Source organism: Macrobrachium rosenbergii, chromosome 25 (genome assembly GCF_040412425.1).
Source record: "Macrobrachium rosenbergii isolate ZJJX-2024 chromosome 25, ASM4041242v1, whole genome shotgun sequence".
Classification (NCBI taxonomy): domain Eukaryota; kingdom Metazoa; phylum Arthropoda; class Malacostraca; order Decapoda; family Palaemonidae; genus Macrobrachium; species Macrobrachium rosenbergii.
Genome location: NC_089765.1, coordinates 19,276,177 through 19,298,985, shown reverse-complemented (window position 1 = coordinate 19,298,985; position 22,809 = coordinate 19,276,177). Strand labels below are relative to the sequence as shown.

At 35.7% G+C, this 22,809-nt stretch overlaps 2 protein-coding genes and 1 long non-coding RNA gene across 5 annotated transcripts in view; 2 read left to right on the top strand and 1 right to left on the bottom strand.

Annotated features, from left to right (window-relative positions):
* Window positions 1-1,320, top strand: part of LOC136852407 (prostaglandin F synthase 1-like) — a 40,803-nt gene extending 39,483 nt beyond the window's left edge. For 2 of the 3 annotated variants that reach the window (XM_067127023.1, XM_067127024.1), the window contains one exon: window positions 12-285. The gene's annotated coding sequence lies outside the window, so the exon portion shown is untranslated. Of the gene's footprint in view, window positions 1-11 lie in introns of all 3 variants that reach the window. The other variant, XM_067127021.1, reaches the window with a different exon arrangement.
* The window catches only part of LOC136852405 (CD109 antigen-like), a 37,256-nt gene extending 15,467 nt beyond the window's left edge, over window positions 1-21,789 (bottom strand). The window contains exons 1-21 of the mRNA XM_067127019.1: window positions 20,628-21,789; window positions 14,960-15,140; window positions 14,557-14,725; window positions 14,246-14,316; window positions 13,098-13,280; window positions 12,173-12,346; window positions 10,642-10,866; window positions 10,351-10,473; window positions 9,357-9,578; window positions 8,610-8,753; window positions 8,386-8,490; window positions 6,639-6,839; window positions 5,140-5,327; window positions 4,120-4,283; window positions 3,807-3,923; window positions 3,535-3,648; window positions 2,962-3,080; window positions 2,302-2,367; window positions 1,730-1,894; window positions 1,188-1,319; window positions 47-247 (exon numbers count right to left, since the gene is read on the bottom strand). Of these exons, the coding sequence (XP_066983120.1) occupies window positions 47-247; window positions 1,188-1,319; window positions 1,730-1,894; window positions 2,302-2,367; window positions 2,962-3,080; window positions 3,535-3,648; window positions 3,807-3,923; window positions 4,120-4,283; window positions 5,140-5,327; window positions 6,639-6,839; window positions 8,386-8,490; window positions 8,610-8,753; window positions 9,357-9,578; window positions 10,351-10,473; window positions 10,642-10,866; window positions 12,173-12,346; window positions 13,098-13,280; window positions 14,246-14,316; window positions 14,557-14,725; window positions 14,960-15,140; window positions 20,628-20,818 (3,255 nt within the window). The 5' untranslated portion in view covers window positions 20,819-21,789. The remainder of the gene's footprint in view (window positions 1-46; window positions 248-1,187; window positions 1,320-1,729; window positions 1,895-2,301; window positions 2,368-2,961; window positions 3,081-3,534; window positions 3,649-3,806; window positions 3,924-4,119; window positions 4,284-5,139; window positions 5,328-6,638; window positions 6,840-8,385; window positions 8,491-8,609; window positions 8,754-9,356; window positions 9,579-10,350; window positions 10,474-10,641; window positions 10,867-12,172; window positions 12,347-13,097; window positions 13,281-14,245; window positions 14,317-14,556; window positions 14,726-14,959; window positions 15,141-20,627) is intronic.
* On the top strand, window positions 13,194-14,753 carry LOC136852408 (uncharacterized). The gene is made up of 2 exons (XR_010857131.1): window positions 13,194-13,329; window positions 14,480-14,753. It is a non-coding gene; the product is annotated as an uncharacterized lncRNA (long non-coding RNA).
* Window positions 21,790-22,809: the final 1,020 nt, after the last annotated feature.

Here is a 22,809-nt window from a genome sequence, read left to right as displayed (position 1 = left end):
CTTATTTTCAGCTCTACCCACACAGTTGAACACAAAAGAGACTTACATCATCTGGGAAGCTGGGGCCAACAACATCTCCACAAATGGAAACATGACCCCTAGGTGATCCAGCAACAAAACGACGACGGATATCAAGTGGAATGACAAAACTCTCTTCTACGATGATGTCCATGTATTCATACACAACAGCCCTGTTCTTCAAATCCAGCAAGGTTGACGTATGACGTTCAATAGTTGCACCTTCAGGCTAGTTGCAATAAAATTATGTATGTCAGCATAACCAAACTTACAACTTATTAACATAAAGCTAAATGCCATATTGTACAGTAATTGGATGCAAGGTAAAAATACAAAATAAACTGTGGCTTATCAAACCACATCAACCCAAAGTAATATAACATGATAATCTTGAAACTGAAAGAGAAAGTATTTCACCATTTTTGTTGATGCATGATGGCCTTTAACATTAAATATGACAAAAGAAAACAGAAGAATTTTCTTTAAAAATGCAAAATTATGAAATTTCTGCTCAAAATTAAATATTCTAGGATTTCACATGGTCCTGAAATTATCAGTTACACAAATGAACTTATTCCACTCCTCATTACATGGAGCTGTGCTTTTGGTATGACATCTACATGATGTTTCTTACAAGTAAGTAAATTCTTCATACAAAACCCATCACTCATAATTAGACTTGTGTGGAAAGTCAAATCCCCCTAGAAACAAATCTTATGACGTCTTGAAGACAAAGGCAGCGCAATAGCTAGAACGCACTTGCTCTCCTCATTCTCTGTGTATTGTGACAATGACAAACTGACCAAAGAGGGCATTGGGAGGTGGGAACTTTTTTATGACAGAAAGATTTAATAAACATTAACTTTACGACATGCAAACTTCAATTTGTTTCGTGACAGACAAAGCAATTATTAATAAGTCTGAATCGCTATTTACAGGTCCAATAGGTCTAGTGAAACACTTGGCAAATGACATCTCTTGTGATGGACAAGGGCTAAACCACCCCATTCCTTAGTGCGTAATGTCCCACAGATAAAATGCACAATGGTACAGTGACTTCTAAACATCTACCAAAGGAAGTAAATGATGGCAACTATACTTTCTCTAACACACTGGTTGTCAAATTATCAATATCCATAACCTATTACGATTAAAATCAATTATCTTACCTCCACAAGCAAAGTAGCTGTTTCATGGTCCCTACCAATCTGAGTGATGGCAGACACAGTAATTTCTATTTCACCCTGATCAATAGTGGCTACAACTGGGAATATAATTTCCATTGAAGTCTCAGCATTAACCTATTCAAAAGAAGCAAACTTGAATTATTAATATATTCAATGTACAGTACAGAGAATTTTCACAGCACTTTGGTATTGCACACATGTATTATAACAAGATCACTGAGTAAAAATTTTGCTTGTATACAGGTTTTATTCTTGAACAAAAAAGTAGAAACTTGAGAAAGTATAGTCAAAAAGGTTGAATACCTAGGAGAGAAGAGACCAAAAGATTTAAGTAAAAAATAAAAAACTGGAACAAAACTTGGTAACAAAGTTGGAGAGCTACATGGAAGACTAAAAAGGACCAGATGAAAAGTACATGGCAGAAAACAATATACTGCAGCTGGAAGATGAAGAGATGCTGTGATAGTATGCTGCATTTGGAATGTGAGCGATCAAAAGCTCCATACATAATAAAAAATACAAACCGAAACAAGATGCTGAATGTCACCAGCCTCAGTTCGTGGCTTATAGAAATCCACAACACCCTTGTCCTCAACAGCAATGAAACGGTGTGTGTCAGCGCCATGAAGGACCATCAGAATCATCATTTCTTGTGGAAGGTTATTGAAAACCATCACACGCATTCCCACCTGAATAAAATGTTCTTTTAACAATGAAATTCCTGGATCATGATGTACTTCTACTTATAAAGACATCAAGTTTATGGAAAATTTTTAAAGAAAAATTTATTTGAACTTCAAGAAAACAACTGGCACTGATATAACAAATATTTTAAAGAAAAGTTCAAAAGTTACAAGGTGAAAAGTTACTGTTTGGTAATTTAACCAGACCACAGAATTAAATTCTCAACTCTCATTGGGTTGGCTCAATATGACGAGTAGGGCGAGTTACAAAAACTATTGATTGGAAAGTGACCATACGACAACTAGTAGAAAGACCCTCTACATCTAACCCTAAAGAGGGTAAACTTCTTGCAAAATTCTCTATGATGAAAGATGAGGCTAAGCACCAAGGAACATCTCCCACATCTGCATACCTGTTCACCACGTCGACATGTATCTGGCATCTCCAAGCTGATGTAAATGATAGGCATGGCAGAATACTGTAAAAAGACAAAGTGAATGAATGAACCTTTATTTTCAACTGCCCTATAATCAATAGGACTTTATCCATACTACATACATACAATAGCAACAAAAGGTGAATGTTGGTTCTTGAACATGTAATACACATTGTAATCACAAACATTTGAACACTCATAAATTCCTAACATTCACCACATATTTTGAGTAAAGTTGGATGGGCAGACTACTTCCAAAATAGTAGCAATTGAAAAGTATGAGAAGTTATGATATTAACCTTAAATAACTTTGTTCAGTAACCCTTAAGTCTTTCTCCCTTTTACCTAAAACCTATCATATTTCTATATTATTAAGTATAGTAGTTTAACCAAAAACCTAGTGAACAACAATTAACCATTTAAGTATTTATAGCTGGTAACAATGAATAGAAACAAGGGAGCCTACATTTTTCCAAACATATATAATATCTACTCGTCACTTGTTTACCAGATATATATATTTATCTGTTGCCCAGTGACATACTTTATCCACTTCCTCAAATTTTTGCCCTGCCCAGTGACATACTTTATCCACTTCCTCAAATTTTTGGGCAAAACTTTGCTAAAAGTGCTTACCCACATTGGCTCTGGAATCAGACCAAAGCCATGCTCCTTGCTGACACTGAAAGCATTAAGAACGTATGGATCATCAACTTTTGGCAGTTCAATTGTGGTTTGTTCATGGCCTTTGTAACCTGCAAAATAATAAGAAAAATGTTGTTGTTGAGTCAGAAGCACAAATTATCGCTGTTGCTATGTAGTTTAACTAGACCTATAAGACACACTCCCAGTCTCATGGACCTCAAATAAGGGATTTGTTAGAAAAACGAGAGGTAATTCAAGTTACAAACAGTTTGACTGGAAAAGACCAAATGAAGCAGATGAGAAGTAAAATGCAGAAAGAAATGCAGCTGAAGGTCAAAAAGATTCTATAAAAGAGCCTTTGGTATACTCTGCAACTGTAAGTGGTAACCCCCCTTCCCAGGAACTGTCAAATACAACATTTGCTTCCCTGATATATTAACATATTAACTTTAATAATCTATGACCTTCCAAAACAGCCTCAAATTGACTGAATTTAAACAAGTGCACCTGGCATTCAAGTTGTTAGTCAACAAAACACAGACATTATGCTTGTATACTTCTTACCAATGTTCTGATCAATCCATAGCCAATCGCCATCTTCTGTATCAAAGAAATCTGAAAAGTGTTGATAGCGATCCAAACGCCAGTTTACCTCGTTGTCTGCTAGTGGATCAACACCTGGATGTAAAAATTGAATCTGACTGAGTCTGAGATATAAAGAATAACTTTACTCCAATATTATACAAACTTGGCTCAAAACAAATAATTTCTTCAGCAACTAAAATAACGACAAACATATAAAAACAAATTAATTGTATATCATAATCACTACTTACATTCTATTTCATCATAACGATCAGCACAGTCATAAATGCCATCACAACGTTTCGCTGTCGGGTAACAACCACCCATTAAACAAGGGGAGAATCCTTCTGTGATATTACATCTATTATCTGAAAGAAAAATTTATTCTTAAAAAAATATTCTTTAGACACAATAAATTTACTACCACTAAATTTATAAGGTACCTCTAATATATGCATTTTTCAATCATAAATATGTACATAGAATATATAATAGCAGTTAAAAATCAAACAGATCTTTCAACTACAATTGGCAATTCTGTCAATTGAGTTTAATATGTCTTACCAGCATAGCCAGGCAGAACACCAACATGTGCATCAGTGAAGATAACAACTCCACTGAAGTCTAAAGTTCTGTTAGCATCTGGTCCATAATTACCAGCCGAGTAATATTCCACTTGTTCTGGTTGGTAACCTTCACGGAATCTCCATGACATCTTATGAATGAACCTGAATAACATGCAAAATAACTAGATGCTCGTATTGGATATTATGATTCATAATGGGTCTACTTTAGGCATGGCATCATACATTCCTAAATGAAGAGAAATTACTTTCTTTCCCTGCCTTTTTTACTTGGCAAGGTCAAAAAATGAAAATCAGAACCAAACAAGAGTGCATCTACTAAGGCACCAATAACCACCACAGATATCTGGCTGATGAAAATGCTCTATGGTCACTAAATGCATGTACTTAAAAAAGTCCCTAAAAGAATTTATGTTTCTTCAACATTAAAACCAATAGGAGCAACATTTGCAAAATTAATCCACCACAGACCAATCTTCTTAGTATTTGCAAACCAGTCAGTACCTTGGACAAATCACCAACAGCATCAACTATCAAGGGGCGAGTTGCAAATTGTTCCCTTTATTATTATTTAAGAACAGTTTTTTTATTAGCACAAAATACAGGAGTTACTCACTATATTTTGATTTCTACTTTAAAGAAAATAATGCTTACTTCAGAAAATATCAAGTATGAAGGAATTTGTCTTTTCTATACTGGCCTTGAAATGCACACCTAAATCTAATACCTGCATTGGATTTCAAGCCATCCACAAAAAAAAAAAAAACCAATCTTCAAATTCTAAATAACTACAAAAAAGTCTCAGTATGTCATTAGAACCACCTTTCTTGCACCCATCAAAATATTTAGTGTTTTGCAGAAGGCAGCTTCCTTTCCACCATTTTTTGTCAACTGTACCATAGCACAATTTAACACCCAAGATGACTTTTTAATAGTAGCAGTTGTTATCTTTAAATAAAGGGACAATGCACTAAATCAAAAGTAATTCCGACATTCTCACCTTGTTCTATTGGCAAAGCTATGCAATGCATTCAACACAGAAGAATGAGAGAGTTCATTACCACCTCGCATTGCGTAGGTGAACTCACGGACACCTGATATGCCATAGAAAGCTCCTGCAGTGCTGTAGGTTCCCATTTCTACTGAACGTACACTGTGATCTTTATCCTGGTTAAGAACCAATTTAACCTGAACAGGAAAACAATTAAAACCATGAGCTTGCATGAAAAAGATACAAAATCAAATTGTATTTCTTAAATGTCCTTATAGCATTCCAATCACCCATAGGAAATACAGTGCCGTTGAGCATCTAGAACACCAAATTTAAACGATGAAAAGTCTTGACTAATAAACTTTATTTTTCAAAACCTGAAACAAGAGGTCCTCATATAGCTTTCAAGAGCGTGGTAATACTTCCATCATAACATTAACACCATTGTACCTTTCAATGTTGGTAACACAGATTTTATTACCCATCAACATAGGCTATAATGACAATGAATGTCACACTGGAATTGACTTAAAAGGGGAACTTCAATTTGGGGTGTTTAAAAACAATTAAGATTGTATCTTAATATTAAATAGGCTTGGATTCAATCCATAATGTAGTTCCTTGAAAAGAACATCAGGGTTCTTCGTGTAGCTCCCAAGTTGTTTGTGATAGCTATTTAATCTGATTTAATGCAATTTTACTGGTCACTTTTACGTCTGCAATGTTAGCTTTTGATGGATTACTTAAGATAATTCTTCAGAAAACCATTAATTAAACTTTCTTTTTACAGTTGTTTGACGAGTTTGGGGTACACTCATCTGCAGCACAGTAATGACATTTATGACATACATACTTGGTTTGGAGGAGATTGTGAAAAGGTGTGAACATGTAATGTCAGGACTAATGGGCAGGTGTGCGATGGGAAGATCATACTGTGTATATGGAATTGGTAATGAGATGTGGCATCAAGAAACAGAAAAAAAGAAGACTGAGATCTCAAAGACTGAGACAGTTTGAAAAGGAAAGGAACAGGGATAAAGAACAGTTGGACGAAAAAGCAGTAGATATTTTAACAGCAGGACAAAGAACTGTGGGAAGGCCCAAGATGAAGACCTACATCTATTAGGAGTTATGGCAGAAAAAGCACAGGACAGAAGATAGTGGAGAGAATTCATTTTACATCTAACCCAAAAGGGGAAATGTTGACAAAAACGTTTATAAAGATGGTGATTTGTTTCATTGTGGTCTCTTAAAATCTGACTGGGTTTGTAAATTAGGTTATTATTATTTGATAATGATCACTACTGTGAAAATAATCTGAAACATGCCTCTCACATCAGTTAGCTATGGGATGTAACTAATAAAGATGTCCATTGATGACATAATGCTATGGGCCTAGTATCAGTAAGTATCACAAAAAGACGACAGAAAAATTTGGGACACAAATGTAAAGCAGCAATAAAGTTGGAGTTGTAATGAAACTAAATAAAATTTATAGATGTACTCACCTTGTGCGACGATATCCCATCCACAGGCATGGTAAGACTATCCGCAATAATTTCATAACTCTGTGTTAAATGATAAACCACAACCTTGAAAGCTGGAGCCATCTCTGAACTAACAGGAACTGACACAGTTTTCACACTGCTTCGACTGGTTTTGTCCAGCACTTCTTTGCCAGCATAGAGAATCATTTCTTTAGCCATAATCTTTAAAGAAATAAAAGTAAGAAACATGAATTCCTTAAAAATATAAAATTCATTAGGGTAAGTTAAAGGGAAATAATACAGAACTATATAATAATTAGGGCATGAAATGTATATCTTATAAAATCAACAGGAAAATTTCTGGACACTAATCAAAATGAAGTGTGGAAAAACACCTCTATTGAGAAACCTTTGGTTTTTGCCCAATTAAAAAACAATCAAATCAAATAACTACTCTGCCTGTATTACTATACTTGATGAAATTAGTAAGGTACAATCACTCACAAAAGTATTGCAACAAACTTCAAACCTTTTTGGACAACAGTTTATAATAGCAATATCTGGTACTATCTGGCATCTCCGTCTTAAGTGCATGAAACAAGTACAGACACAAATGGTGCATCAAGAGAAATTGCCTATAATTTCCCTTAAACCAGTTTTTATTTCTTTATATCATTATTATGATTCCTTTATTTCTCTCTTCATCATTATTATAATTCCTCTACTTCTCTCTTCATCATTATTATAATTCCTTTATTTAATCATTTATTCTCTCTCTCTCTCACTAAGTACCCAATAGGTGTTGCCTGATTTTCTCCCTATACTTTTCCATTGGGTTATTTATCCATGAAGAAGAAAGTCTCTGAATTTCCTCCCATAAGGATTGGATGGATGACTAATTATAGTTTTTGATTTCACTCTTTTTTTTTTTTTTTTTTTCCCTACCATCATATTTTCAAAATGTTTCATTATTTTTTGTAATAGGGATTTTTCACTCACAATTCTTTTTTATATGTTAATCATATGATTAATAACCAAAACTGAATAAGAAAAGCACATTTCCTTGTATATACAAAATGAATGAATTATTGCTATGTGAATGAAAACTTCTGGAACATGTTACAAAACATTTTTGAGTGACTGTACAAAGCCCCTGTAATATTTGAATTATTTCTTTAAATAACTATTGCTAGCTGGCAGAACAATATTAAATTTCCTTATTTTAATTTTTACTGTTATCAAGAAAATCTGTAAAATTTCATTCCCTTCAAACGTACAAACAAAGAGCATACAGAATAGCATTACTGAATAGGTTTAGTCGTACTGTGTGAAATACTATACTAACAAAATTAGTTGCAAAATGATAGATAAATAACAGCTTGTAGGTATATGTTTTGTTTTGAGAGGGAGGTTTCTAAGCTGGTGCAGGGTCTCTGTGGGGTGATGCATTGCAGGGTAACTTGGAACAGGGAAAAGTGATTATTAGGGCATTTTATTTCTCAGATCTTTTCTTCACAAACATTTTGAGCCTTTGGGTTAGTAGTCTCCCAGCTTCTAATGTGTCTTTGCTAACTTACAATGAATGAAAAAGAAGAGTAAATGACAGTAGTGAGAGAGACAGTCATGTAATTTCCAGTTGTCATTTGCATTCAATTAACCACTGCAGCATCACCTTATCTCAAATTCTGTCCACAATACGAATAGTCAGTTACATAATTAAAACAATGGAGGCCATACAATATGCTTAGCAAGAAAAATTTCCCCTCACCAGATAATTGAAGGAGTCCATGTTGAAATTGGAGCGGACATGGAAAACGACAAACTCTCCAACGCTGACTTCTTTACTACTGGTTTCAACACCTATGTATTGTTCCTGAAAAACAAAAATTTTTGTACTGATATACAACAGAAATATCATAGACACTAATCAAGAGTGTACACAGGGATTCTCCAGCCTTTTTACTTGAAAAATTAATTGTGACTCAGTCTTACCTTCTGTGAGTAATGAGCAATGGCTTCTGCACTCGCAGCAGCGATGGAACCTTCATCATCTTCATAGTTTGCCGTGAGGACTATCGATGCCGTTTTGTCCGGGACATCCACAGTAAAATGAAAAACTCCTTTCTCACGATAACCCTAGCGATAAGAATAAGTGCTATAATGATTATTTTTGACATAACCGAGCCATAATTCTAACCTCTCATAAGGTTCAACTTCACTGTCCCAAAGGCCTACTTCTATCATTTCTTAGCTAAACAAAATTTTACAGAGCCCTGGTAAGCACAACAACATTGACTAAGATGGAAAGTCTTTTCAACAATCTAAAGAATATACTCATAAAAAATCTATACTTCACCGGAGTCCCAGTCACCTCTGCACCTTAATGGAAATATGCATTATATATTATCACTGGCTCGAACACCACGATACAATGGGCCTCAGTAAAATTCTGTCACTTACATCTTTCTTATGCTTTATCTTCCTCAAATCTCTACTCATTTAACCTCATCTTATACAGTATATATTAACAAGATACATACAGGATTAATATCTTATGGATACTAACATATATTTTACTTAGATTATACGACTTAATTTCAACTCTACTACCAAAGTCTAAAATACAGGACAACTCTACTACCAAAGTCTAAAATATAGGACAAACTTGAATAGTTAAGCAATCTTCTTGAAGTTCTATATAAAGATCTCAGAATGTTACTAGTCAAAAATACAAAATACCTGGAATCTCTGGTTCCTAAGAAACAGGTCCAGTTTCCGTTCCACCAATTGGTTTTCTGTCAAGTAGCGTGCTCCTGCTTCATAATCGTAGTCATAGTTGTAAGAAAAGTCTTTCAACTCATAACCTGGGTACTTATTTTGATATTCTTGGGCTTTTCGGTTGTAATCCCACGAACTCTGAAGGAAGCTCAACTCCTCCTCGTCAGCATCGACACGTGGAATCTGGTAAAGAGGCGACAATGAAATACAGTCGACCCTCATGTTCGCAGGGGATAGAGATCATAAACACCCACAAATACCAAAAATCTGCAAATACTTGAGACCCCTCTAAAAATGCTTGTGACTGCCTATTTTAATACTTTAAACACCAGAGAACCCCCTCTATAAATGTTTATAACTGCCTATTTTAATAGTTCAAACACCAAATACACCTTAAACTATCCTCCTACAACATTTAGTAGCGAAAATATGAAAAAATCCACGAATATGCGAGTTTTCTGTGAAAAATCTGGAGATTTTCCCATGAATACTCCAAGATAAATTCCACAGAAAAATCCACGAATAAGTGAAGCTGCAAATGCTGAACCGCCAAGCAGATAATCCTGCACACAGTCCTACATGCTGCCCTTCCTATGAAAATTTGGCAACCATTTTAAAGTAGAAAGGTGTCTGCAAAGCTTGTAATGAAAAAAAAATTCTAAAAAAAAGATGAAAGAAAATCCCCTAACTTCACAATTAGGAAGAAAAAATAACATGAAACATACAGATACCATTAATTCAATGAATAATTAATTGATAGAAGAAAGTCATCTGGCAACAATCTAAAAATATTGTAAATCACTATACCCCTTCTAACATAAGCAAGTGCAGGTGATATTGACGAAAAGTCTTTTAACTCACTCATAAGCAAGTGCAGGTGATATTGACGAAAAGTCTTTTAACTCACTCTGTTTCCCACCAAAAGGTTCAAATAATGATGATTTCCATGAAATACCTTTACTTCCAGAACTGTGGATCTGGCTCCTGCGATGGAGATGGCATCTGCTTTCACAGTCAGGCTAGAGGAATGAATCTTCTCAACATCCAAGGGCTGAAGATCATGATAAGACACAGCAACCTTGAAAACAAGAGAGTAAAATAATTATTAAAACACAGCCTATAATATGTAAAAGAATTCTACAAAGAAACTTGACAAGAAATGAAACTTCAGTACACTATTACTCTAAAATGTCCTCCACAGCCTTGCTTACGCAAGATATCAATTCTTTGAAAGTAATATACTTACAGATGCTTCAAATGGCATTCCAGGCTTAAAGATATAAGGCGGAGACCCAATAAAGCGGCAATTCACAGAGGAATTGATGATTTTTGCCTTAGAATAGCCACTCTCATTCAGCATCATAAAGGTCTCCTGGATCTCGGCTTCAATACGTACTTCTGCACCGTCCAAATCTTGAACTCGCTCAGCAATCTCATCCATTGGAAAACTAAATTCATGTTCTCCATCAAACTTGAAAAGGAAAGTTCTCTCAGTCATTATTTGATATTCATAAAACTATTTAATAGTTGACAAAAGAAATAATGTACTTTCTGTCAAATTACTAGCCTTTCATAAGAAATCCACTATTTCAGTAAAATTATGTGATACTGCACAAGATTTTAACTCTTTGACACTTCCAACAATATCAAGATAGTAGTAATAAAATTCCACCATTGCTTTAATTTCATGTAGATACCAAAACCAAAATAAAATCAATCAGGCAAATTTGAAAATTCGATATATCCGAAAATAAATCTCTTTCTTGCCACGGTTACAATAAATGTTAAGTGGTAAAAATATTGACAGCAGAATCTGAAAAAACCAAGATAAGTTAATTTTCTGAAGAAGTAATTAATGGAACAAAGGCACTAAAGTATACAGGATAAAAATAGTGGAAGCTAGCTAATTTGAATTTTATACATCCAAAGTTCCAGATAAGCCAAATGAAATTAGGATTTGTTTCATTAAAAACCCAGATAGGGATGGAACAAGGGTACTCCAATTCAGAGGGTTTGGACATCAGCCAAAACTGCTACCAGAATTGCCCAACAGAGTATTTGCTGACCAGGATCTGATTAAATGTAACGGCAAGGACCACAGCCTGAGCCATCTGGAATGCACTAACTTTTCCAGAAAGATGAGATATTCGATCAAAGATTACCGTACCTCGGTGGGAGGATTTGGTGAGCAGGAACTTCAACAGTGACGACAATCTCTGGATCCTATCCTTTGTCTACAAACACAGCTTCTACTGTACCTACATGCAACCATAGGTGATGACACAGCTAGATAATATAAAGATATTGATGATTTCACCAACCATTGTCCAGAAACATCCTTAACTTTGCATCAATCTCATTCCTGTGTACCATACTAATACTGGTGCCAGAATCCTCAAATAAACTTGGAGTATGATGGCCGGACAAAAACAAAAGCACCCTGAACCTGAATAGCTTCCATGAGCAGACGAAGCAAAGGTAGTCCCTGTAAGCCAAATGAGTGGATATAGGAAAACAAATGTCCCTGAGGCCCACTTACGCCAGGAAGTTCTCTTGCCTAACAAAGCAACAAATAGATGCTTCAGATTCCGTTCTGGAAAGGACAATGCAGAGATATCTGTTCAATGGGCTGCGATAGATGAAGAAGGCTATCCTCGTGTCACCAGTGAAGAAGAGAAAGCACCACCACAAGCACAACAATAATCTCAGTGGATGATAATTTCTAAAACAAGTTGTCAAGATATCAGATGAACTAAATGGTTATTTGAAGCACTTACGGGATCGACAACTTCTTCCATAACATAGGTCCAGGTACGCAGTCTGTCATTCTTGACGAAGAGCTTGATTGTAGCATTTCCATACGCTCCCTTATCATTGCCAAATTCTCCTCCCGCTGTTCCAGTAATTGCTTCATCCGTCTCCAAAAAGTACTTGGGCATGAATACTTTTACCTACATAAAATAAATTAATTTAAGCATGAAACAAATATCTTTCAAATTCAGAACATATTATTACATGGTATTATTATAGATAAAAATTTTCACTCTATACTCTACCCACTTGCTTACTTAAATCTGCAACTTGCAATCATAATTAACAACATCTTAGGAACAACAATACTGGCAGTATACCTCAAATGCATTACCACCTTTCCTGAAATGTGATCAGCAGCACAAGTTTTATGACATAAATATTACATAAAAGAAAGCCATCTAAGATGACAGTTACTACAATTTTAAATAACAACCACCATTCTAAAACTAAATAAATAAAAACAAAATTGTATTCACTGAAAACTCAATTATGTCATCCTCATACTTGACAAATATCACTGTTTTCACTAGTAATTCATTTACAAATCATGAATTAATATTTTCTGACAAAGGTATGCACTATTTTTCACAACTAAATTCATCACGATAAAAGCAATTCAAACTTATGGAAAATGCATCAAATATCTTTTCTGGGTACCTAGCACTGATTATTTCCATCTTGATAAGCTACATCAAATTCACAGCACAGTTGGATCCTTTGTGTGATGACAAACCACAATAATTTCTCTGCATCATATCAATAATGAAGTTGCAACTTCTGAAGGCTAAATACAGTGGCACTAAATGTTAATTCATTGTACAATATTATGATGTAGAACAGGCTACATAACTTTGTAAAGTAGCTAAAATCATATGTTGCACAACTTACTTCAAATCGTGGAGTGTACCATTTTTCAACCTTGATTGGATGAATTTCTTCTTGACCATTCACTAGAGCCTTGATGGCCCAATAGCCAACCTTTGGAAGGAATGGCAGAGTGAACTCCATGGAAACCACACCAACATTGGTAGGACGGGAAGGCCAGCGACGCATGACGTAACCATCTGGGTCCTATTGAGTGGAAGAGGTCAAAATTATCAAATATAAAGCATCAATAAAGGTGAGTGCCAATGAAATATAAACTGACTAAATTATTAAAGATGTAAATTAACTTCTTAAGCATTACCTTTCCCCGTTACAAAACAGAAAGCGGCTAATACAGTGTATTTTAAAAATTTCAAGAGCACAATCTCAGATTACCTCATATATCAAAGTTGTTTCCTTGTTTAAGTCTTTCAAATTTACCTTCACTAATTTAATTAAATCCTAACTTTTGTAACAAGGGGGTATGGTACTTAAATTCTCAAGTCTATTCATAAGCCTCTGAATATTCATAACAATGATCGTACTATTACTTGCGCTCAAGGAGGAAATTTCACTACATTCTACATTTTATACTATCAATTATATGTACTGCATATACCATTTACTGTCGTTCCAAATACTGTACAGCAGACATTAAACATACAGTAAAAGGATTTCATCAGATGTACTCAAGACTAAACTTTATAAACTACGCAATCCTAAACAGTAGTACACATCTCCAAACTTTGCTTCTAGACCCACAAAATGTCAGCATTTTATTTAATTTCAAGTTTCTTCTAGCACTGCTGAAGCACAAAGTACAGCATTCCACTACATACCACAATTTTGCTTAAGAATAATGAAATAAGCGACATCTACCGACCACTCTTGGAAAGCTCTTTGTTCTTAAACAGCAGCCAAATGCATTAATGAATGTAAAAGTGGAAAAGGCTGTTTATTCACTTACTCTATGACAACTTAATTCCAACATAAAACTTCCCAAACCTCTGTAGAATGTTACAAGATAGCAAATAGCCTATAAAATTTCTATTAGCTTACTTCTGTAATCAGCTGATTTCCATACATACTACAAACTTTCCAGGATTCCGATTTTCTCTCTGGAATCAGTCAACCTTTAAAGAATAATCAGCTTTTACTTGCTGCTTCCTTACCAAAATGTAAACATCCACTGGGTCATCATAAGGCTTCAGCTCGGTAGTTAGAAGAATAATACGGAATTTAACTGAAACAAAAAATTATAAAATCAAGTATGGGCTAAAAATTATTTCATAACCTAACTCTTGACATATTCACTTTAATTTTCTCTCGCCGTTCTTCTACCTTGCTATGAATGCCCAGCGATTACCCTCTTTAACAAAAATATTTATATGAACTCATTTTTTCAGGCAAAATCACAATATGGAGTTACCAAGGCAACCTACAACAAGTAAACTTTCGAGCCTAGGTAAAGAATTACACTTACCAACTTGATCTCCAGTGTATATGGGCCGATTGGTCTGAATAAGAATGGTCAGGAATCGAGTTGAGAAATGAAGTCTGGTGTCATTCATAAATACAGTGCCACCAATTGTCCCAGGGATGTTGCCCTCGACTCGTAATCTGTAGTGTCCATCAACGCTAGTTTTTGGCACCTGAAGATTAAAAGCCTCATTAAGTATATTTTACATTTCGATAGCCTATGCAACCTTTTACAAGGGGAAAGATGAGAAACCCAGCAAATACCAAGATACTAACCATTCAACCAAAATAAAAACAGGCCAGTTAGCCCCTGACTGGGAGAGACAACCATTGAACAGGAGACCCGAGCAAGGGTTTTATCTGTCATACAAAGTGAACATTTTTTGTATTAAGTAGATTAAACTTACCTGTAACAGCAACGTTTCTGGGTAGCCCTCTATCACCTCTTGTCTTCCCGAAGCAACTTCCACTCCATCCTTCTGTAAAGATGCTCGTACGTCGACAGGATGCCTGAGGTACAAGATGCTTACAACCACTCTATACACCGAACCTGGTCTTAGAGTTTGTGAAGCAATGATCATGTGCGTCCTGAAAACACAACAAACAGAAAGAATTTCAGGACTACAATTTACCATAAAATAAAAGTTTCCTTTAAAATAAAACAAGCCTTACATTAACTGAAGACTACAGTATTCATATTTAATAGATAAAGCTTAATACAACGTATCATACACCTACAGAAACGGAACTTAATTCGAATCTAAGATAAAACAGATTTTAAACCTTGGGTTTGAAATTTAGTGAAAGAATAAAAGAGGATAAATCAAACAAAGGGAGGACTGAATAGGATTTGGATAGCCAATCCTAAGGACTGCGACTGCATATGAAAGATTAAGCACTACTCTAGTACAATCCACATTACTATAGACAAACATGAATCATGATATGACAATAATGTTGTGTAAATAATTTTGTTGATTCAGGAATTATGTGTATGTAAGTTCCATATGTAGATGAGATGCTGATGATGGGGAGATGGCAAATGCTTGAACATGTCCTTTGTGCCACTCAAAGAAGAATTACATAGGCTATATGTGATAGTGACAGCTAAGCTCCTATGGGCACCCAAAGGTTGGAGACAGGGCCCTACCTAAATGAGAGGTATGAGACCAGAGGACGAAGTTTGAGATTTGTTTACATAAAGCACAGGAAAGACCTAAGTAGCAGTATTTCACAATGGCCCCTCAGGAAGCCAAGTGTCGAGAGACAATCTTGATAACGATGATTAACCCTGATCATTCTATTTTGATAAAATTAACATCACGGTTTACTTGAAAGTCTCATAACTGTGGTGTAAAAACTCTTTTTAATCCCCCGAGATTGATATAACTTTTTACAAACATCATACAAATGTACATTCCACGATTTTACAAATATCACACATTAGAATCATGTCCTGAGTTTTTATTATTCATTGTTTCTTCACTGCAACCCTAACAGGCACTTCCCTCATCTACAAGCTTCTTATGTTACAGGTTAGAGAATTGTAACAACTTCACTAATAAGTAAAAATTCTCATCCACAGAGAATTAAAAATTAACACATTAATCTTCTCAGCAAAAGCTCTAAAAGCTATTGCAAGTAACACTAACACTCTTCCCCAAAAAGACCTATGAAGCAGAAGAATAGGACCAAAGGTGAATAATTTTCAATTAAGGGCAGTCATGCTAGTCACTACCTAATAATGATAATACAATGGTTATAATTTTTCTAAAATGATTCCTTTTCCGGAAACCAAGAGAACTTAGGATTTATAAAATATTACAATGAAATATTGCAAAGTTGCAATAACAATTTTAATCCTATCTGGATATAATACCCATCAATACATAATTAATTCCATTTTAAATGTTTACAATAACTTGTTATAAAATTATCTGCTAACAACAGAGGTTATTTCTCTGCAATGACGTTTCCCTTAAGGATAAAGGATGTACAGTATTGAAAAAAATGCTAAAATCACATTTTAAAGTTACTAAAGTTATTCAACCAAACACAAGGATGTTTACCCATCAAATTTCCAATACTGTAGTTGGGCTTTCTTAAAATTTCACAAAAATAAACTCCAACAAAAATTTTTCACTAAAATCTTGCTATAATTAGAAAAAAAATTTTCATCCAGCCAGCTGTTTTCCTCATAAAGACTAATAGCTAATGGTTTTACCTCTATTAGCCTATATACTGTACAGTATTAAGACTAACATACCAAGAATTCTGTATTCTACTCTCCCCATCTTCAAGTCATACCGGCAGTGATACACGAACTGCACTGTGATAAGAGAGGACATTCCTAAACCAAACCTGTTCCTGAAATTAGCAATCCTTACCGGGCTTCAGTTGGCGATTGATGTGACATGAATTTTATATCATGGTGAAGGTAACTGGGCACTAGAGGGCTACTCTTCTTTTGTAAGTGTAATAAACTTGGAGAATTCGAAGAGGAAAGGAAACTGCAAGAGCCTATGCATACAGCAGCCTTTAAATTGACCCACAACAAAGTGAAATGCGCAACAAAGACGTCCCTTGAAGGAGAAGCAGTGATGAAACTGTCAAGGCTAATAATTGAAGATCCTTTAGCACAATTTTCAATAATTAAAGATCCTTTGACTTAATTTGTAATAAGTCCAGAGAGAAGCTAGCCATATATATATATATATATATATATATATATATATATATATATATATATATATATATATATATATATATATATATATATATATATATATATATATATATATAATGTGGGTGCAGTAGATGAAATTTTATTATGACGTGAACAGATGCCAACTAAGACAACTATACAACTGGTATGCGGTGAAATAATAGTGACAGAATATTATAAGAGGTAATCAAAAGAAAGAAAACATGGACCATGAAGTGAAAAAAATTCATGGAGTAGAAAGTATGTAAAAAAAAAATACCGAGCTAAGATGCACAAACTGGCACCACTGGAATAGGGCACAAAAGGCAGTACAAGATAGAGAGAGAGAGAGATTGTGTGTGGTAAAATCACAATGATGAAGTTGTAAATAATGAAATCAGCATTCAAGCTTTGCCTAAGGACAGTCTGTGAAGAGGACAGGAGAGGTCTATTTAGAACAAAGGAAAGATACGAGAGGGAGATGGAGGCCATAAGAAACAGAATCAGAACTCAACCCAGTAAAGAAAAGAAATCAATACCATAAATTTGAAAAAAAAATTGTAAATAAGAAAACATGAAGTACAACAAAGTATAGAAATTATATAAAAAAAAAGTAGCTATAGGCTAATACAGGCATTACCTTGGTAAAAAAAAAAATTTATAATTTTGTAAACACTTTATGTTTCTTGCTCTAATTCATCACTACCGTATATAAGCCTACTGCCTTCTGGTGCCAACTCCTTTTCCAAAAGCATTCAAAAAAGTAAATCTCTCTCCCTCTCTTTTAATACATTTCTGTTCCAAACAATGTCATTCCAAGTGTAGTCTGACCACCCTACATACTCTGTGAAATCAGAAGGGCAAATTATGTGATAAAAATAAACTTTGTTTAAAAAAACTTTACTAAAACCTATTGTTTACGACTGAATGAGCATTTCTTTCAGTGGGAGGAGTCATGGCATAACCTGTCTGCTACCACACTGTACTTCCCTGGAGCAATTCTGAGGTTTCAGGTGGAAATGTGGTCCTCTGCCTGCAACAGAATCTCTACCATCAACTGGCATATTGCAATTTTTTTTTGGCTACCTTTGTTCATTGTGGAAATGTCTGATGCCACACCTGCCACCTTGTTGGACAGGTGGCTTTAAAATGCCACTAGGGGTTTCTCTTCTTGTGAACATAAGCCTGGCATCACCAAATCCTGTAAATGGGCATCCCAACCTTCCTTTAAGTCATTCATAAAGAAAAATGGGGCTAGAGTAAGAAGACAGGGGAGTTTATACTTACAGGTTCTGCTCGTCTAACCAATGAGCTAGGTCTGTTAGGATCCTTACAGAATAAACGACAGGGAAGTCGTCCGGCTGATCTGTGGAATTACCACTGACAGTTTAAGTTCCAGTCACAGAGATTTTAGCCTAAACTGGCTGTCAGGAACTAGTTTTTCTAAAGAGTTCAGGCCTAGCGAATTTTGCTGCATCTCTGCAAACAGGGACCAGGTCTTTTAAGAACTTTCAGAGAGCACAAAGCCTTTGTATACTCTTAATCAGAGGTCATGCCAGATACGTTCAAGTTTTCGTAATTAAAACAATGCACTTTGCATAAATTTATGTTACTTTCATAATGTATTGTATATTTTGTCAATAAACTAACTACCTATTAGCACCATTCCCACATAAATTACCCCTTTTAGTGGTGTCAAAGCTGCCGTGAGGTTACTTGACAGCTCAATTTTCTCTCGTTCTTACCAGCCTGTTATTCCCAGATCAGACAATCGTATAGGCTTGGCTAGGTCTCTTATCACTCCAACAAGAACTTACTCTAGCACTACTTTCCATCCTGCAGCAATGAAGGCTCCATCCTCACTCTTTTGTTTATGAAGAGAGGTGGATGATCTCCCAAAAATTCAACCCATTGTCATTGCAATTTACTAAAAACAAATTGTACCCAAAGAAAAAACCTTTAACCATCACAACTCACATACAGGATATTGAGGTGCCAAGTCACTCAGCAAAACACAGAGAGACAGCATTACAAAAAACATCCTTCTTGAATTTAAAAAGCTTTGTACAGAAGTGAGATAACTTGTAGCAACAACCCAATTCTAAGTCAACCAAAGGACAAGTTACCAAATTAAAAAAAAAATTACTTGATATACCAAATCACTGGGTTAATTCAAGAGAGACGGTACAGGATATAGTATTAGCCTTTAATCAGGTTAAGTCAAGTCACTGTGGTTTAACCTTGATGTCTGATGCCCTACTGTCAATAATTAGCCAAACTTTCATTCCTAAGTTACCCAAACTTTTTATTTTAAGCATAATTTTATTAACATATACCACTAAAGACTAGTTAAAATTACATGGGTCTAAGCATTAGTTTTACATGGTAAGTTGATTCAAATGGTGATACAGGCCGAGAGTTCTCTTTGAGATACCCACGACCACTTCCTATAAATGATTACTCCTGTTACTTGCGATTCTATGTGAGACGTGTTCCCTTATAGACTATTATAAGCTGCTTGCATCCCGGTTTGAAGGGCATTATATACAGTTCTTTTCTATTGGGGAGAGATTTAGCCTTTAGATCTATTCCACTGTGAAAATATCTCTTCCAGTTGTTTTACAATTTAACGCCTTTGATAACTTGAACATTTCTGCTAAATTAGGCCTAGTTCAATTTCTCCATCGCCCTATGGATTGTATTTCAATTTCACGCCTTTATTAAATAGGCCTTGCCCATCACCCTAAGGATTTTATTTCAATTTAACGCCTTTATTAAATAGGCCTTGTTATGCCCTTCACCAGAATGGGCTCCAGGCCTAAAAAGTAAGACCTCCTAACCCTCCTCAAAATTGGTGGTGTTATGCAAGGTTGAAATTGTCATTTGTGACAAAAAAAAAAAAAAAAAACTCCAAAACGTTTTCTCACCATGTTTAGCTTAGTCTCAAGTTAGCTTTCTTGACTAGTCTCATAGGCCTAGGTACGGCTGCCTGTTTGAATCATGGCCTAAATAACTTTGTAAGCAAACTGGATCTGGGACTATTTAGGCATTATAGCATATGCCGTATCATCCATTTGGGCATACGTTTGAATGGGCCCGTTCATAAACGCAATGGTAATGGCTATTTATAGGCCACTTCGCTTACGCCTAACAACATTATGCACTGACCTATAGATTTTCCCTAGGCCTAGCTCGGTACTTTCCCTTTTCGTCAAAGCACAAACTACCTAAGGTAAACTTTATCATAAAAACATTATCATTATTCCTCATGAAGATTTAAATTTTAATTAATTGAAGGAAATTATGGTATTAGTTACCGTTAAAGAACAATATAAAGTTTTAAAAAATAAAAAAATAGGCCTATAACTTACGGATGATTGTATTTGTCTCGTAACCGGACTCTATTCCCTATCACGTTCCTCCAACTCTGATCTTGTCCGTACGCTATCCCCCTGGGGTCGTCCTTGGGCCGCCCCAGGTCCTGGGATACACAGGGCAAAGAGAAGAACCCGAAAATAATAATGGCGTTGATGCACCACATCCTGAAGGGGGAGGAGGCCATCAAGATAACGTATTCGGCACACGGAGACTTCAACGCTCCCCCCTACGACACATACAAACTTTTCACTAATTCACAATTCACCACCGTGATATTTCATTAAATCTGATTTCCATAAGCACTATCACTTCTTCGTGTTTGTTGGATTAAAAGGTAGGCGTTAGAAATAAAACGTTGGGTGTAAGAACGCCATTTACACTAGGGGTTGACAGCCACACCCATGGTCGTGCTCGTCCGGTCTCGGCTGGACGCAGACTAACTCCTTTTGAAAGCATTTCTGCTTATTGTTCATCCAACTCGTTACATATCGCTGCACATCTACTGTTATTAAACAGTTTATGCACCTACAAATATATATGTGCTTAAATAAAGGCACTAAAACAACATATGAAACCATGTACGGAATCTATATTCAAAGATTTTTTCACAAAGACGCAGCAGTGTCTTTTGTTTTTTTGTGGGGGTAAGCTCACGCCCCTTGCGACGCCATACTACTATGATTCAACAACAACAGCTGCAGTTGTGCTAACTTATAGATCTTATCTGAAATAGATCCACTAACATTAGAATAGTCTGTAATTATTTGTTACGTTTCTGCCTGTTCATTCACTCAGGTGGCAGCTCAACACTGGTATCGGTCATTAATTAATTCTGAGGAGGAACGAACTGTACTCCAGTGAGGCAACCCTCCATTAATAACTTGTGAGTCACGTGCTTTGCCAGGTATATATGAAAGACAGACAGTGATCGCTGGTGAAAGATTGTTATGGAAATACAGGATGGACGTCACCAAATATGCGAGGTATCATGAATGTTACTAAAAGGCGTCATACACTGCGCGCTTCTCTTTAGATGCATTTTCTCGCCATTTCAGTGTTGATTGCACTGCGCACTATAACAAGGCATCCAAAGAAAAGTCTAGGTGCAAAACTGAGGAAAACGAACGGTATACTGAACAGGTGTAACAGAAACCCGCTCAGGAAACAAGCGCGTTTCATTTTCTTTGTTTTATTCTGTCCGTTCCCGGGTGAATGTCAATGATGTTACCACAAAAAGTCACAATGAGAAAGAAACTGGATTCTTTTCCGAACAGGCTTCTTCTTAAACTTTCATGTGGTATAAAGTAATAAAGACTACACCTTTTCTGATGAGAGAGAGAGAGAGAGAGAGAGATTCATTCATTCGTGCGAGCGCCACATTGCTAAAGCGAAGCAAGATAAGCGAAAGAACATTACCGTACACCCTGCCAATTGAAAGTAAATATAAGCATAGGCCTACAATATCATCTCGGTGTTCCTAGGAAACGTATATATTCATAGACCAACGACAGGTAGGTGAAATGCACAAAAATAACCTTTTGCATACCTTTTGTCTGCTATGGCGAGCCAAACGAAAAGTGTATTACATGCCCGACCATATGTAGCCAGTATATACATATTTGGGATTCACCTTTTCTTTTATCTGTTTCCCGAGGCCATTGTGGACGAAGGTACTACAGCAGATCAAGAAAAGAGTCGCCATCGTACTATAATAAAAATCTCATGTAGATTTATGTCGTAGGTAAGGGGGAATTACGTGCATAGGCTCACACGCATACGAGATGTTGATGGCGTTAGCTAAGAATTAGGCTACGTATTTGTTCATGTAATACAAAATGTGGAAAAACTACATCCATAAACGTAATTTTATTAACCCACTCCACGAAAGCCACACAATGAATTATCTTTAAGAATGTGCTTACTCGGGCGAATTTAATATACTTATTAATTTATTGTGGCACTGCGATTATATGAAAAATGCTAACGCGCACACTAAGTTGTGCACACAGATGTACAACTACTTACACATGTGTGTGTGTGCGCGCACACACACACACATAAGAAGGCATACACAGGAGTATACGATTATGTGTAAGAAGCTGGATTACACATGCATTTGTAATTAGCATAGGTATATGAAGCTATACACGTGAGTAAGATTGTATATCAGTTAAG